Source organism: Odontesthes bonariensis, chromosome 4, assembly GCF_027942865.1.
Source record: "Odontesthes bonariensis isolate fOdoBon6 chromosome 4, fOdoBon6.hap1, whole genome shotgun sequence".
NCBI classification, from domain to species: Eukaryota; Metazoa; Chordata; class Actinopteri; order Atheriniformes; family Atherinopsidae; genus Odontesthes; species Odontesthes bonariensis.
Window position 1 is genome coordinate 1,914,365 of NC_134509.1, and position 14,822 is coordinate 1,929,186.

The following is a 14,822-nucleotide window of genomic DNA, read 5'->3' on the forward strand; positions in this document are numbered from 1 at the left end:
CCGAGCCAAAATCAGCCGGCCTGAAGCTGATTTCCCTTAAGCTCTAAACTTCAGCAACATTTGAAACATTTTCAGGTGAGAAAGTAGTCGTTTAGATCCCCAACGTGTTGAAAACCTGACAAAATACCGGCTAGTTACAATTTTGTTCCCACGAATTCGGCGCTACTAAAGCTAGCCGCAGTGAGCAACGCACTTCCGGTTATTTTCACAAAATAAAACACCCGTTGCCTTTTATCATAGGGAAAGCCATTACCATACAATTGGTGCTTTTGTTTTGAAAACAGGAAGTGAACCTACCCTCGTTGTAGCTAGCTTGAAACTGCCGTTTTGACAGGAAATGACGATCGGCGACGTCACGTTACGTTGCATCTTGGGTAGTTTGAGTATGAGTAGTAACCTCATGATGCATACCATTTAGGAGAATCTAGTATGCATCCGGGAACTTGAAAAAAGTTAAAGTTAGTAGGAGTAGTGGGAGAAGTAGGCGGTTTCGAACACAGCCACAGAGACCGAGGAGCACCTAAAGCGGTGATGTCCAACTTTAAAATGAAAATGGCCGAGTAAACGTTCCGTACCCTTCTCCATGTTTCGTGGATCCGCAGCAGAAAGCAACAGACTTTTACAATAATAAAACATGCGTTAATGCGCGATAAAATATTAATCGGCGTTAAATAATTAACAAGTTAACGCGATAATAACGAGTTAACTCGCCCAGCCCTACAAATAATAAAGAAATGTTGATCTCATTTGACAAAATGAATCTCAAAGACTATATGCCACATTTATGAGAATATTTGTCAGGATCTGTCACTTAATTTCAGGTTTGTTAGTTTCCTTTCTTCCACCAACTTTTCACTCTTCAACCAGGAGGACTACAAATTGATCTTCTCTTCACTTTGTTTAAACTTTAAAATCCCCCATGACTTCCACTAAAAGTTTGAGAACACTGTTTACTCTCGCTGGTTCCAAACGTTTAAGCCCAACATTTTTATTACCACCAGAGAAATCAGCCACTGATTGGTTTCTCCTTATGAACCTTTAACGCTGATTCCAGCATTAAACCATCAAGATAAGAATCAGCAGTGGGATTATGGCCGAGCTGGGAGCTCGTGTTATTGTGTGAATAACTTCCATAACTCGGCAGTTATCTGCAGAAAAAGGCTCGCCAGTCTTTGTTTATCCAGCAACAGCAAACTTTCAAGCTGCTCCCCTCACTGAAATCATTTCATGCGCTTTTTTCACTGGTTGTTAATGGAAAACAGGAGAAACGAGTGTGCTTGTGGCTTTTAGGTGTTCAAGGGGTCCTAAAAATACATTTCTGGAGTGGGATAGTTCAGCTGTAAACATTCGCAGGTCCACATGCTCAGTTTCATCTCTCTGAGGCAGATCCTGCATGTGAACAAACAGCCTCCCCAACATTTTCCCAGCCCACTTAAAATGTGCTTTTTACTTTTTATCAATACACCTGCGTTAGTGCTTCCATCTCAGGCTTTTGGTTATGTTGTTCAGATTTTAAAGTCAAAGCCTAAAGCTACAGCTGCTTCAGTTTTGACCAATTATTTTGGTTCTTTCTACATGCTGTAACACTGAATCTTCGTTACAATGTCCTGACAACCCAATCTGGAGAATTTAAGGGACGTCCTGAAGCTCGGTGACTTTCTCAGCTGTCACATTTTGTACCAGGGTGCCCTGGTGCTTTAAGACTGGGGCCAGCATAGCCCTGGAAAGGACAGAAGGTAGAAATCAGAGCGCTCTCCCCTCCTCCTCTCACTCTTAAAGGGACAGTTCGCCTCTTTTGACATGAAGCTGTGTAACATCCCATATCAGCAACATCATTTATGAACATCTTCTTACCCCCTGCTGCGTCCTGTGAGCAGAGTTCCAGCCTCGTTTTGGTGTTGATGAAGGTAGTCCGGCTAGTTGGCTGGGGTTTAAAAAATAAAGCGTTTTGCTTCTCAGAACAATATGCGTTCAACAGAGTAATACATTTGCATCACAAAATGGTTCTCCAGAAAAAGTCAGACCTTTCCTATTGTTTCCTTTCGTTTCGTTTCGTTTCGTTTTGTTTAGTTTTTTTTCCGTTCGTTTCCTTTCCTTTTCTTTTGTTTACCTGCTATGCAGACCGAACTGCAGACCGAGCAGTCCCCTGCTTCCGAGCAGCAAACACCGTAACAGGCGCGGCTGTCGGCAGGCGGCAGCAGGCAGTGATACGAAGGGAGAGAAAATAGGGCCAAGAGATTGTGAGGTCTGACTTTTTCCTGGAGAACCATTTTGTGATGCAAATGTATTACTCTGTTGAACGCATATTGTTCTGAGAAGCAAAACGCTTTATTTTTTAAACCCCAGCCAACTAGCTGGACTACCTTCATCAACACCAAAACGAGGCTGGAACTCTGCTCACAGGAGGCAGCAGGGGGTAAGAAGATGTTCAGAAATGATGTTGCTGATATGGGATGTTACACAGCTTCATGTCAAAAGAGGCGAACTATCCCTTTAAGTCCTTTCAACCAGGTGAGTATGGAAACAGTCACACTTTTTTTTTTTTTGGGCTTTTATGCCTAATGGACAGGACAGTTGAAGAGAGACAGGAAGCAGGGGGCAGAGAGAGGGGGAACGACATGCAGTAAAGGGCAGACTCGAACCAGGGCCAGCTGCAGCGAGGACTGTGGCCTCTGTAATAATCACACTGTTGATCCACAACACAGAGAATACAAATGAATGAAATGCAGCTGTGATCTGGCAGAATCTTTCAGTGTCATTTGAAAAAGTCTTTCATGTCTCTGCAGAATAAAGTCAGCACCTGACTGCTCCAAGAGCAGAGGGGCAGGCTCAAAATCGGGAACTCACTGGATGTAACCCAGTTGTATGTGTCCAATGTTTTAAAGCAGTGTTGCTTTTAGCTGAGTCCATCCTCCACACAGTTGGTGGAGCAGCAGCTTCTCCTGCAGGAGTTTTAACCACTGAATCAAACCTTCTTCCATCTGAAGGGAGCAAATAAATCTGCAGCTACAGCTCAGCCAAACCCAACAGCCTCTCCATGAAATGATCCAATACTAGATTTTCTAAAGCCTGACAAATGAGCCAGAAGGAGGAGCACAAGTCCAGTTTCCTCTCAGAGCACTTGAATGACACTGTATGAAACGGCTGCATGCCGCAGCCATAAACGCTGCTGGAATCCCTCAGATCAACTGGGTGGCGTCACTTTCTGCGTATTTTTTGTGTGTTTCGGGATGGGTTACGGACTGGAATTGAGAAACACTGGGCTCCATGAAGGAGGAAAAGTAAACTCATCACCAGCTGTAGCTGCTTCCTGAAGCTGGGGTGAAGTCTTCACAAACTCCGGCAGGTTTCGCTCTAAACGAGCCCAGAAACAGTTTGACTTTCGGTGAATGCAGGTGTTTGCTTGAAGCGGAAACCAATCAGCTCGCGTGTCGCTGTCCAAACACGGCTAATCCCACTGACCAGCATTTATAAAGCTCGAGGGGTAGTTCCTCATCTCTGTTTGGTTGCCCAGCAACCAGCAGACACTGCAAGATGTCACTCTTAAAGGCAGGTTTTCTAATACATAGACTAAACATAGCGTGTTTATCAATTATATTGGTCTTAGTGGTCAGTAATTAAACTTAGATCTGACTGTGGAGATATCGATACTATTTGGACGTGTCCGCAGTAATGGGTTAGGGTTAGAAAGTAAACAGAAATATTATCGGCACACACCGAAGACTTTAAGGATATGATGGACAGAGTCATTTCAGCATCAGCCATCCGTGAGTTCAGCAGTAGGTCATCGATGTCGTGGTCTTTCTGAAAGTGAGGATTGACCATATTTGGATGAAGTGGAGCCTCATTAGTGTTATTTCAAAGTTGAATGGACGAAGGAAGGTACTTGTATTTGATGACAAATATCTTTGAAATCAAAGAATTGTGCCCAGAAAGACCGCCGCCTCGAGCTAAAAAGACAACAAGTACCCATGGGAAAAATATCATTGACTTATTTCTGGAAAGAAGTTGATGTTTTTTGAACGTCTACTGGAGGCGGGGGCTTAGGGGGTCGTCAGCTGTGTTGCACTTTAAAGCTGCGTCGGCTTTGTGTCTGACAGGTGGAGGCTAAGCCCGTTTAACGAGCCAGTCCATGGTGCACACACTCAGTGGGGTCACATGGCACTGAAAGGATCGGATTATTGGCTAAATTACAATCAGACTGAGTTATTAAGTGCATGTAGACACCTCACACCTCATCCTGACTGAAAGCCAGTGAAACTGACGCGAGGGAGTCCTGATATGCAGCGTGAGGATTTTGTCGGGAGTGATTCTGTCGGTTCAGAAGGCGCTCACCTGAAACGCCGAGTTCTCCGGCTCCCTTCGGCTCAGATCTTTGTGGTTCGGGTGTTTGGGGTCATAAACCATCGGGTGCTGCTCCACGGTAAAGATCAGCTTCTCCTCCGTTATTCCCTGAGTGATGCTAACCTGTTGCTAACTAGCTTGTCAACAGGAAGCAGCGTGTTCATTTCAGCCAATAAGAAGCGTTTAGGGGCGGGACGCCGCCGCCAAATGTCGTCCAGATAGAGACAGAGCGGGCGACTTTATAAGAGGTCGGCGTGATCGCTGGACGGAGCAACATTGCTCTGGACAGGCTGATTGAAAAGTACGCATGCTCCAGATGTTTTCCCGGGGTCGTGACCTGGAAGTCAAAGGAGACGATATTCCTGTTGTTGTCGGCGTCAGAAAGAAACAAACAACGCGATGGAGAATGCTCCGTTGGGCATCGAGTTTGTGCAACAAGCAGCTCATCACAGACCAAATGTAGAGGGACGTAGCTTCATCTGGCTCTGCGTTCTCCATCTTTCTCCAATGCCTGAGTTTGTTGTTGTTGTTGGTGGTGAAGAGGTCAACAGGAAGTGGCTCTATTAGCAACAGCTGGAATGGGTACAGCGCCACCTATCATACCGGGGTATGACACGCTTTGTGCCTCTGATCCCATTCATTCACTGCCATATATCCAAGGAGAATTACCCTCGCTCAGCTCACTCAGATTGTAATTTAGCCAATAATCCGATCCTTTCAGAGCCATGTGACCCCACTGAGTGACTCGCTGCAAATTCTCCAGACGTAAGATCTATTTTGGTCCGGACAAACAATTTTACACACATTTACCACAAATGATATTTCCAAAATATTAGGGCTGAAGTGTGGAAACGCCTTAAGATGCTCCCAAGTTACTCATTGAGGGAAGATGTGTTTTCTGCAAAGTTGGTGACAATCTTCATGTATACCTAACAGACAAAAGAAAGTATGCATGTTTCCTTTGTTGGTGTTATTAACTGCACCTGTATCTATGCAAACTTTCACTCTTTTATTTTACACTATCCCTCCAAGCTGAAACCCTTTTCAGGTGAAAATCTTTCATGTATATCAGATTTTTTTTTAATGCTTTTTCAGTTTCTACTGACTGTTTTATGCTCTGGAAATAAAAACATTGTTTGTTTTTTTTAACGAGGGAGACTGTGGAGACTCACCCTAAACTTGTTGGCGATCCAGGCGCTGCACACTGCCCCTCTCTGGCTGGAAGCAGAGCTGTCTGTGGGGGAGCTCATTTCAGGTCACCCACTCTCTGTGGGCGACAGTACGAGAGAAGGTGGTGAGCGTCAGAGAGGCTGAGAGACACAGTGGAGGGAAGGAACGTCTATAACTCGCTAAATGCCAGATCTCACAGCGCTCTGCTCCAGATAGAGAGCCTCGAATAAATTTCAGCTTATTTTGATGTCAGTTATTGACAAAGTGATTCATTTCCTGAGTCTATATAAAGGCATGTAGTGCAGCCGGTGTGCCGGGCCTTTGCTGTGGCGATGCATCATCAGGGAGGAAAACCAAGAACAGTCATTGTGTAGAAGAGGAATTTGTCTCGTAGACTCGCCTCTCCCCTAAGCTCTTCGTGCAGTCATTAGGCCGAGCGCTGCCCACCTTCTTTCTCTCCCAACCAGCTCGCTTCCAGCTGACGTTTAGAGGTGAATCACACTTTTGTGCTTTTTGTATCGTGTTTGCCTGACAATCAAAGCGCTAATTATCGTCCGAGCGTCCCCTGTGTGCGCTGAAATGAAGTTGCTGAGGCCTGTTGTGTGATGGGCCTGTACCGGTTTCCCCTTCTGGGTCTGGCCTGGTGTTGGGCAGGCTGAGGATGCTCCTCCCTGGGAGGAGTCCTGCTTCCAGCCCTCCAGCTGCTGCTCATCAGCCTCATCAGTGAGCAGCTCTTGAGGACCAGCGTTTGTATGATTTCCCTCACCTTATCATTTGCTTCGCAGCGCTTCCTCGCTGGTGAAGAAGTGGTTCACTTACCTTTGCTTCCCGCCACTCTTCTTCATTAGAGTTAGCTCCAGCTGAGGACTCCTTGTGGACTACTTACCTCTCCTGCTCTCCTGCCTTCCCGCCCTCCTCCGACTCCAGCGCCTGCCAAGGACCCTCAAAGCAACCTCATCTATCACAGCTAGCGAGCCCACATCATCTACAAACAGCCACACTCCTTGACCAATTCTTGGGATTTTCTTTGGATTCGCTCAACGGAGATAACTGCTGCACAAATGAACCTGTCACACTTTTAACAGTCTGCGTCGGGTCTCGCTGAAGAGTCCACGCTGCGTTGCTGTTTCTGGCTGTGACGTTTTTTTTTTTAAACTCTGGAAAGTATGTGCTGCTAACTGGAGCTACTGTAGTGGACCATGCTCTGAGCTCTGCTGGATAATCACCATGTAGCTCACTTTATGTGAAGAATAGGGCTGGGATACAATTAAAATGTTTAATGTAATTAATCACATGATTTCCCTGATTAATCGCATTTATACGCAAAATCCAAAAATGAATCCAAAAGTAGTGTTTAGCTTTTAGCATTTAGCTTTATTTTAAATGTGCTGCCATATGAATGAAAGCGCCATAACATTTGTTGTGCAAACACACTTTTAACATCAGCATCTTTCTGTAGTTTTTATGTAGAAGCCTCGCTCCACTGTCTGTTTCCTTGAATGACTTGCTGCTATCAGTTGTGTGTTTTTCCTTTAAGTGATATTTTAGACTGGAACTACTACGCTGAGAAGACAATTCAACTTGGCTGTAAATGCAGGAGTTTTTTTAGAATTTATTTTGAAATACGTGCTTTTATGTTGAAACAAGTAAAACAGGAAGTAGCGCCGGTTAGCTCCGTTAGCTTCACACCTGTAGCGGTGATGTTAGCTGCTAGTTTATCTTTATTTTATTCCTCCATGCTTCGTGGTGTTTGCTGTAACTGTGTGAATGTGATGCATTCAACCGACTTTTACAATAATAAAACCTGCGTTATAAAATATTTATTGGCGTTAAATAATTAACGAGTTAACTCGCCCAGCGCTAGTTAAGAAAGATTAAATAAAAAAAAAATCCACAATGCTATGCAATAAATCACATACAAATTTCTTGTAAAAATGCATCACAAATTGAGAGGTTTTGTTGTCATGGAAACGGTGCCGTTTTTACAACAGATTTTAAAGTTGGGGCTCTTTCAGCACACGGCTGGTGGAATCAGGGCGTGCTCAGAGGGCGTCCATGCTGGGTCAGTATCAGAAGCAGGCCGGCGCAGGGCTGCCTCTGCTGGACGGGTGTCACCAGGGCGGCTGGTCCACGTTACTCTGAGTGGAGCCACTGGTTCATGAACAGTGACTTTCATGTCCCGCACCATTCGGAACCAAAGTGGCAACACATTCAGTCAGTTACCATGGATACAAACATTATATAATCAAAGATATCTTTTTTTTGGAGGACTTGTGCAATCAAGTTCTCCCTCCTGTAATTTATTTATTTGTTTCCCATCTGTTTGGTTGTGTACGCTGGTTCCGCAGTTGCAGGTGTTTTAATTGGACTTGTTCTCCTTCCTCTCCCCCGATCCATTCCAGGAACATTGACACACTGAGCTTTTGACGATTAGCAAACCTGGAACAAGCTTTTTGTCTCCAATAGGCTAATTACAGAGTAATGACAAAATAGTTTGCAGGCTGTTGACGCACTGCAAAGATTATGGCTCTCTGGTGTTTTAGGCAAATATTATTACTGTAATCACACTAGGGTACAAGCTATTAGCAACAGGCCTGTCAAATGTAACTGGAGCGGGGACATGAAGAGGTAAAGAGCGCTCATTGGGGTGTTTAGGTACCGGGAGGCCACAGCATGCCTGGGTAACCTCTGTTCAAGGTGCTGCCGGCCCATGAAAGATGCATTCTGCCTGAGACCAGCGGTTATAAATCTATTATAATAAAGGGGATTCATGTTCACACTGTTCCAGCAGGGATGGCTCCACCCGGCTGCCTAAAATCCTACAACACAGGCAGGGCAGAGCTGACTCACTACAGATGATTGCATACTGAATGAGAAAGGGAGAGATCCTAAAGTCAGGTGCACTCGCGGAAGCCCGAGAAAGGTCAGGTCCCAGAAATGACTGTCGGGAGGTCTGCAGGCCTGCATATCCCAGTTTCATTAAAGGAAAGCATATTTTACAGAAAGAAAGGAAAGCTTATTCATGAAGGCTCTGGAAAAAGAAAAACATATTTTACAGAAAGAAAGGAAAGCTTATTCATGAAGGCTCTGGAAAAAGAAAAACACATTTTATTTCCTTGGCAACAGTTTTGTTTAAAAATAGACGAACACAATCTGAGCCAAACTCCACTGGGAGCTCGTTTTTGAAAGGCTTGATAAAAGTGATTCCCAACAGTTGGGTCGTCTTAGGGGGAAGCAGAGCTATTATATGTAGAACCCTTGGATATATTTTTCCCTCCAAAGAAAAACACCATTATCCATCTCTTAGTGCGGCCTCTCTCCTTCTCTTTTATGTCCACATTATGCAACAGTGTGTTTCTTTCATTCTGAGCCTGGGAGGCTCCGGCTTTGATGGAGGAGGATGGAGGGCCTCAACAGGTGGATATTTTTTATTCTGGGGGTGGAGGAGTAGGTGGAGGAGGAGGACGGCGGTGAACTGTTGGCTGGAATGAGCCCTCTGATCTGCTGATGCTGCTAGGTTTTAGCCTCAAAGCCTTCCTCAGGCTGATGTGACCCCAGGGAGAGGGGTTCAGCATCCGTCTGCGCTGGGACTCCAACACTCAGAGGGAGGAAGGGGGGGGTGACTGTCAGCGCTCCCCGAGGACCACCCCCCCCCCATGCTGCAGTTTTGATCTGTTAATTAGGTTTAATTGAGACTGAATTCACACCCGGAGCCTTTAAAAAACTGACACTGACGGGGGAGCACACTGAAAACTGTCATCATTTCTGCCTTGTATTTGTAAGATTCAGTAAGAACTCGAGCTTCTTAAGTCAAATTAAACATTTTATTAACATAATACATGAGTTATGGGGGAAGAGTAAGTTTTACTTAGGTTTCCTCATACAATTTAAATGTTTAATAGTTGTATGTAGGCTACATAAAACTAGAAATACTACATAAACTTTACTCTGAAAGTGTATCGTTAAAATCTACTAAGTTACTTCATAACAGCAAATACTACAGATATATAAAATTTACTTAAAATTTTGAGTAAAATAATGTTCCTGCCTATGAAAAACAAGTAGACTTTACTTAATTTGTTTAAATAAATACAACTTAAAACTTACATGTAATTAAGTAAATGTTACTTAATATCTTCAAAACTGTTATGTTTTATGGAAAGTAAAATTTACTTGATACTGTGGCATTAAATATTACTTAAATCATTTGAGTGCAAATGCTTACAAAGGGTTTTTTAAGTAAATCTTATGAGTTGTTTTTTTTCAGTGCATGAACCTCTGCAGCTGATCGTTCCGGCGCGGTGAGGATGAGGATGAGCGCGTTTCCTGCGCGCGGACCGCGGGGTTATGTGCAACAGTTCGGCGGATATTAAATTATTATTATTTATTTTTTAAATCTGTGAACAGCTGATGAGGAGTGGAGGCGCCAGGAGGCACAGTCGTCAGAGCACGCACACACACAGACGCGCACAAACGCGCACAGACGCATACAACAGCGGCGGAGCAACGCGCGCGCGTGGTTTCGTTTGGCACCAGGTGATGCCGTGCACGACGGATGATGCTGCGCGCCATAGATGCCTCTCGACACACTCTGTCTCAAAGAGACGGAGAACCCCGCGAGGACAGACGAGGACTGGCGACTCTTCAGTTTTAACGCACGCGCGGTGAAGTTGGAGTCGCTTTCTCTCTCTTTTTTTTTTTTTTTTTTTTGCGGGGGGCAGACGTGGCGAAATCTCCCATAGCGCGTGCACTCTGACTCGGTCTCCTTTCTCATTCACAGTTGGAGGGTGAAGCCCCCCAGGTCTGCACCACCCTCTCCCCCCCTCTATGTTTAATTAACCAGGCTGATGTGTGAGCACCTCCAGCCGGCGGAGCGTGGGCGGGCGGGCGGGCTGCGAGGCGAAGACTCTCCCGGAGAACATCTCCTCATTCCTCTGCGCCCGCGCCGGGAGTCGGCTGCCGAGCTCCACTTCTGCCGCGCGGCACAGGAAGCCACCAAAACAAGCCGACCCGTTTAAACTTGTGAAGGATTTCCAGGGCCGCCGCTTTGGAGTGCGTCGTTTGCTGGGAAAGCGCGTGAGGGCGACGCGGAGAGGGAGCGCGAGAGTGAGAAAGTATAGAGGGAGAGACCGAATGTTTGCGAGCGTGTTTGGATGTTTTTTGTGACGGAATCCCCCCTTCAGTCTCCAAGAATCCGTAGAGCGGCGCGAGGAGGAGGAGGAGGAGGAGGAGGAGGAGGCGCGCGGACTTGTCCACGAGCCCTCACTGCGGAACGCGCGGGGCTGCCGCTGGAGATTCCAACCCGACGGTTATCTGGGAGTCTAACTCACACCCTAACCCAACGGCTTTTCTCCTTCCCCTCTGCCCCACTCCCCCTCCCCCTTCCCCGCAGAACGGACCCCTCAGCCCGGCGTGTTTCAGAGGGCTCGGCGGCGTCGGAGGCGCCAGGTCTGCGGAGCCAGACAGGTGGATTTATCACTTTTGGGTTGCCTTTCTGGGGGGGGGGATAACTGATGGAGAAGCATTCGATGGATTAATCAGACGGAGGAGGGTCGTTTGTGATTCCCACTCCTGCCGAGGGCACCCGGATGGAGTAACAGGCTGCGATGTCATCTCCACCTGCCTGGAGAGATGTGTCACGGGAATGGGGTGAGCTCACATGTTTGGTTTTTTTTTTGCTTCTATTCAGAACTCTGCTCCCTGGGGGGATGCTGGTTTTTCTGGGTCCAGTGGTTTGTGATATGAGGCTGCTGCACGCGCACACACGCACCTTCTCCTTACAGCTTAAAGTGGAGCAGCGGCAGGTTCGGGGCTCCGCTCCTCCGCCGCGTCCTCCGCACAACCTGCTGCATGCCCTACATACAAGAGAGGGGAGCGCGAGGGAACAAGGAGCCACAGGCTGTTTACACTCTCTCCCACTCTCTCTCCGTGTCACACAAACACGCACGCGCACGCGCATCCCGCTAATTTGTCGCACACCATTCCACCATTGAATTTAACTTGGGGGTTTTTCGTCACGCAGGCTTTCCATCCAGCATCTTAATCCCCAAAAAGAAGCGCACACACGCGCGTCTGCGCGTAAACACGAGCCCAGTGATATGACACAGGCACGCGCAGACGCGCACAGAAACACGCACACATGCTCGTGGATTGAGCTGGTAAATCAAAGTGTTAAAATGCTTCTGAGTGATGGAGTGACATCGGTTCATGGTGGAGCTCACGCGCGCTGTGCCGCGCGCTGTGCCGCGCGCTCCTTTACAGAAAAAGACTGAAAGTCAACAACTCTTGGGCTGAAAGCTGCAGCGCGCTAACGTTTGGCTTCCTCCTGTTTTTCAGATCAAGTTTGAACACTTTTCCTTTGGTTTCACTGATGCTGTGAGAAGAGCGCGACATGCCAGCCAACGCTCGGGCCGTGGTGGCCGCCTGCGCGCGCCCTCACCCCACGGAAGTAAAAGCCGCCACTCATCGCACGGACTCAGCAGAAGAAGGCGCAAATCCTCCGCGAGCGCACACCCGCAGAGGCCAGGCTTTGTGACACCGAAGGTAAGAGCCAGGGGAGTCAGAGCGGCCCGCGGGCGGCTCGCCTCGCGGCGCCAGGGGGCGCTGTTGCATCGCCTCGTGCCTTCCTGATGATGAGAGGCCGTGTAATGAATTCATATCTCAAATTACAGTTTCCAGCCTTTGAATGCAGTCACGTTGTGGAAACACATTTTCTTCCGTTTTCCTCCCGCTTTCCTTTGCCAAGTCTGACACACGAACCGTCCTCTCCTCCTCTTTGCAACGCTGAAGCCTTCACGCGCACGTGCACGTGCACACACAGATGTTACATGAGAGGTATCCATGAGTCTGATGAGACGAGCTGGCTCTGCAGCTCATAACTCTCCATCATGTTTTGGTCCCTGTCGGCAGGTAAATGTCCCCCAACGTTTATGACTGTGCGCACATTCATCAGGATCATTTAGGGGGGATCACCGTGGATGCCTCTCCAAACCTCCTGTGGTGCTGCAGAGAGCCGAGGAGAGGCCGACGGTGTGCACAGCAGTGGGATGACACAAGAGAAGATCAGCTCTGTAGGGCACAAACACAGCAGAGAGGAGCTGTCGGCGTCTCCATTAATAGAAACATCTCACACCGAGCTGCCGTGAAACCTTTAAAACCTCAGAAACAGGGCTACAGTACGAGTCCTTTAATGTCCCCTGAGGTACAATCTATACTAATGTACCCCCTAGGGTTAATTATTGGACCTACACCTTTTTGAGGGTCCAAAAGGTACATATATGTACTCAAGAGGTAAAAGGTACATGTATGTACCTTTTTTTTCTACATGTTGGGGTATAATAGACAGTCTGTGTTAGGCTACTTCAGTATGAGGGTACAAAATTGCCAAGATTGGTCTCTGGAAGGTACAAAACTCTACCTTCTGAGGGTACTGCCCCAGTGACAAGCCATCGTACCCCTAAAGGTACAATTCTGTACTTTATTTTCTGAGAGTGCTCTTCTGCTCGCTTTCTTCTTCTTGTTGTTGTCACTCCAGAGAGCGATTTTTGCTCAGTTTGGCCTCGTTTCAACCAAAGTTTAACAAGACGAGCACAGAAATCAGATGAATCACCGTATACTGAGCTCCATTCAGGCTGCAGTGTGGAAGTGATGTGTCAGGAAGCGTCTGACTGAGCTGTTCACCCAACCGGCAGAGCAGGTAGAGTCCTTCAGAGCTCGTTGTCTTGAGGAGGCTGATTTTATGTGGAGCCCATTTAATTCCTCACTAATGTGCTGCCGTTAACGAGACGGCCCTCTGGAGGTTCCTCAGATTGCATCTACAGGAAGTGCAACATAAACATTAAGGTGCAGCAAACAGCTACGTTTTCATCCCTTACAGGAGGCCCGTTTCAGTGATCTACAGCAGAGAAGCGGCTGTCGTTCAGGCCGCTCTCTGGGCTTCGCAGGTTTTAGTTTTTTAAAGGCGTGCTCAACATTTTCAGAAGAAAATGAAACCTAAAGTTTACATGTGGCTGCAGAAGAGGAGAGGCTCAGAGAGCAGTCCGGCGGGGGTCTTTCTTTTCATGAAAGATGCATGATTTACATCATTTTTTCCCATTTATGAAACAGAAAATTTTACTCAAGTTTTGCATTGATGTGCATTTACTGTTGCTTAGTATTAAAAAAGCTCATTACCAAAATAGCTAAACATGAGGATTAACCGTGTGCTTTAGGATTATTGTCCTGGTATCTCGCAGGTGATTCTGTGGTTCTACATTTGCTGTAAAAGGCATTTGAGTTACACATGCTGGGATAAAACTAACAAAGAATCCGAACCCTCAATCCCCCTCTGTTATACAGGATTTTAGGTAGGAGTATAAAGACAAGATTGCAACCTGGAGCTTATGAGGAATAATTATAAAGATGCTTAAAAACGGAAGAAGCCAAGGAATCTGTGGGTGGAAAATGCACCTTCTTGCCCTGCATTGTAGCTGCATTTGTCCTGCAGGGGGTATTGGCACACACTGGGATAAGAGATACAGCAAATAATCCCCTTATCTGTGCTTTTTTTTGTTTTTCTGGGTTAGAGCTTGGTGTTCACTAAAAAAAAGAAGAACTTTAGGGTTTCGGTTCCTACCTGTAAGCCTCCAGCAATCATGTGCTGAGCAAGCCCCCCCCCCCCCTCTCACTGTTAGACTGTAAAAGCTGATCAGAATCAGAATGCCTTTATTGTCATTTTACATGGTACAGCGAAATTTAAAGCCACCAAAACAGTGCAAAGAGAAAATAAAGATATTAAAAAATATATAAGTATGTACAGAAAGGGAAGGGTGTAAGATGCAACAGTTTTTTGTTACGGTAAATAAAAGAAATAAAATATGGTGTTAGTGGTGATAGATAAATAAGGTGTAAGTAAATTCAAGTATGTGGATATATTGCACACAACAGTTTTTGGCCATAATTTTGAATATTGCACAAGAATAGGGATTGTCCAAAGGGATGATCAGTGAGTGTCAGAATTGAGACTGGTTATGGCTTTAGGGAAAAAGCTGTTTTTAAGTCTGCTTGTCCTTGTCCTGATGCACCTGTAGCGCCGCCCTGAGGGCAACAGGTCAAACAGGGCAGAGCCAGGGTGGGAGCTGTCTTTGGAGATTGCCCCCCCCCCCCTCACTGTTAGACTGTAAAAGCTGACGCCCTGCCCTCACAGCTGCCTTCTCTGTACTTACAACCGCAGGTCAAATGGCACTAACACGAGGCTCGAGAGGGCGAGAATGAGTGTTTGTCATCTTCCCTTTCCCAGTAATTACCCGTAAAAAGCTCTGAGTGACATA

At 46.5% G+C, this 14,822-nt stretch overlaps 1 protein-coding gene across 1 annotated transcript in view; it reads left to right on the top strand.

The window, feature by feature from the left end:
• Window positions 1–10,191: 10,191 nt before the first annotated feature.
• The window catches only part of LOC142378208 (glutamate receptor ionotropic, NMDA 2A-like), a 191,210-nt gene continuing 186,579 nt past the window's right edge, over window positions 10,192–14,822 (top strand). Inside the window, exons 1-2 of the mRNA XM_075462471.1 lie at window positions 10,192–11,163; window positions 11,851–12,057. Of these exons, the coding sequence (XP_075318586.1) occupies window positions 11,146–11,163; window positions 11,851–12,057 (225 nt within the window). The 5' untranslated portion in view covers window positions 10,192–11,145. The remainder of the gene's footprint in view (window positions 11,164–11,850; window positions 12,058–14,822) is intronic.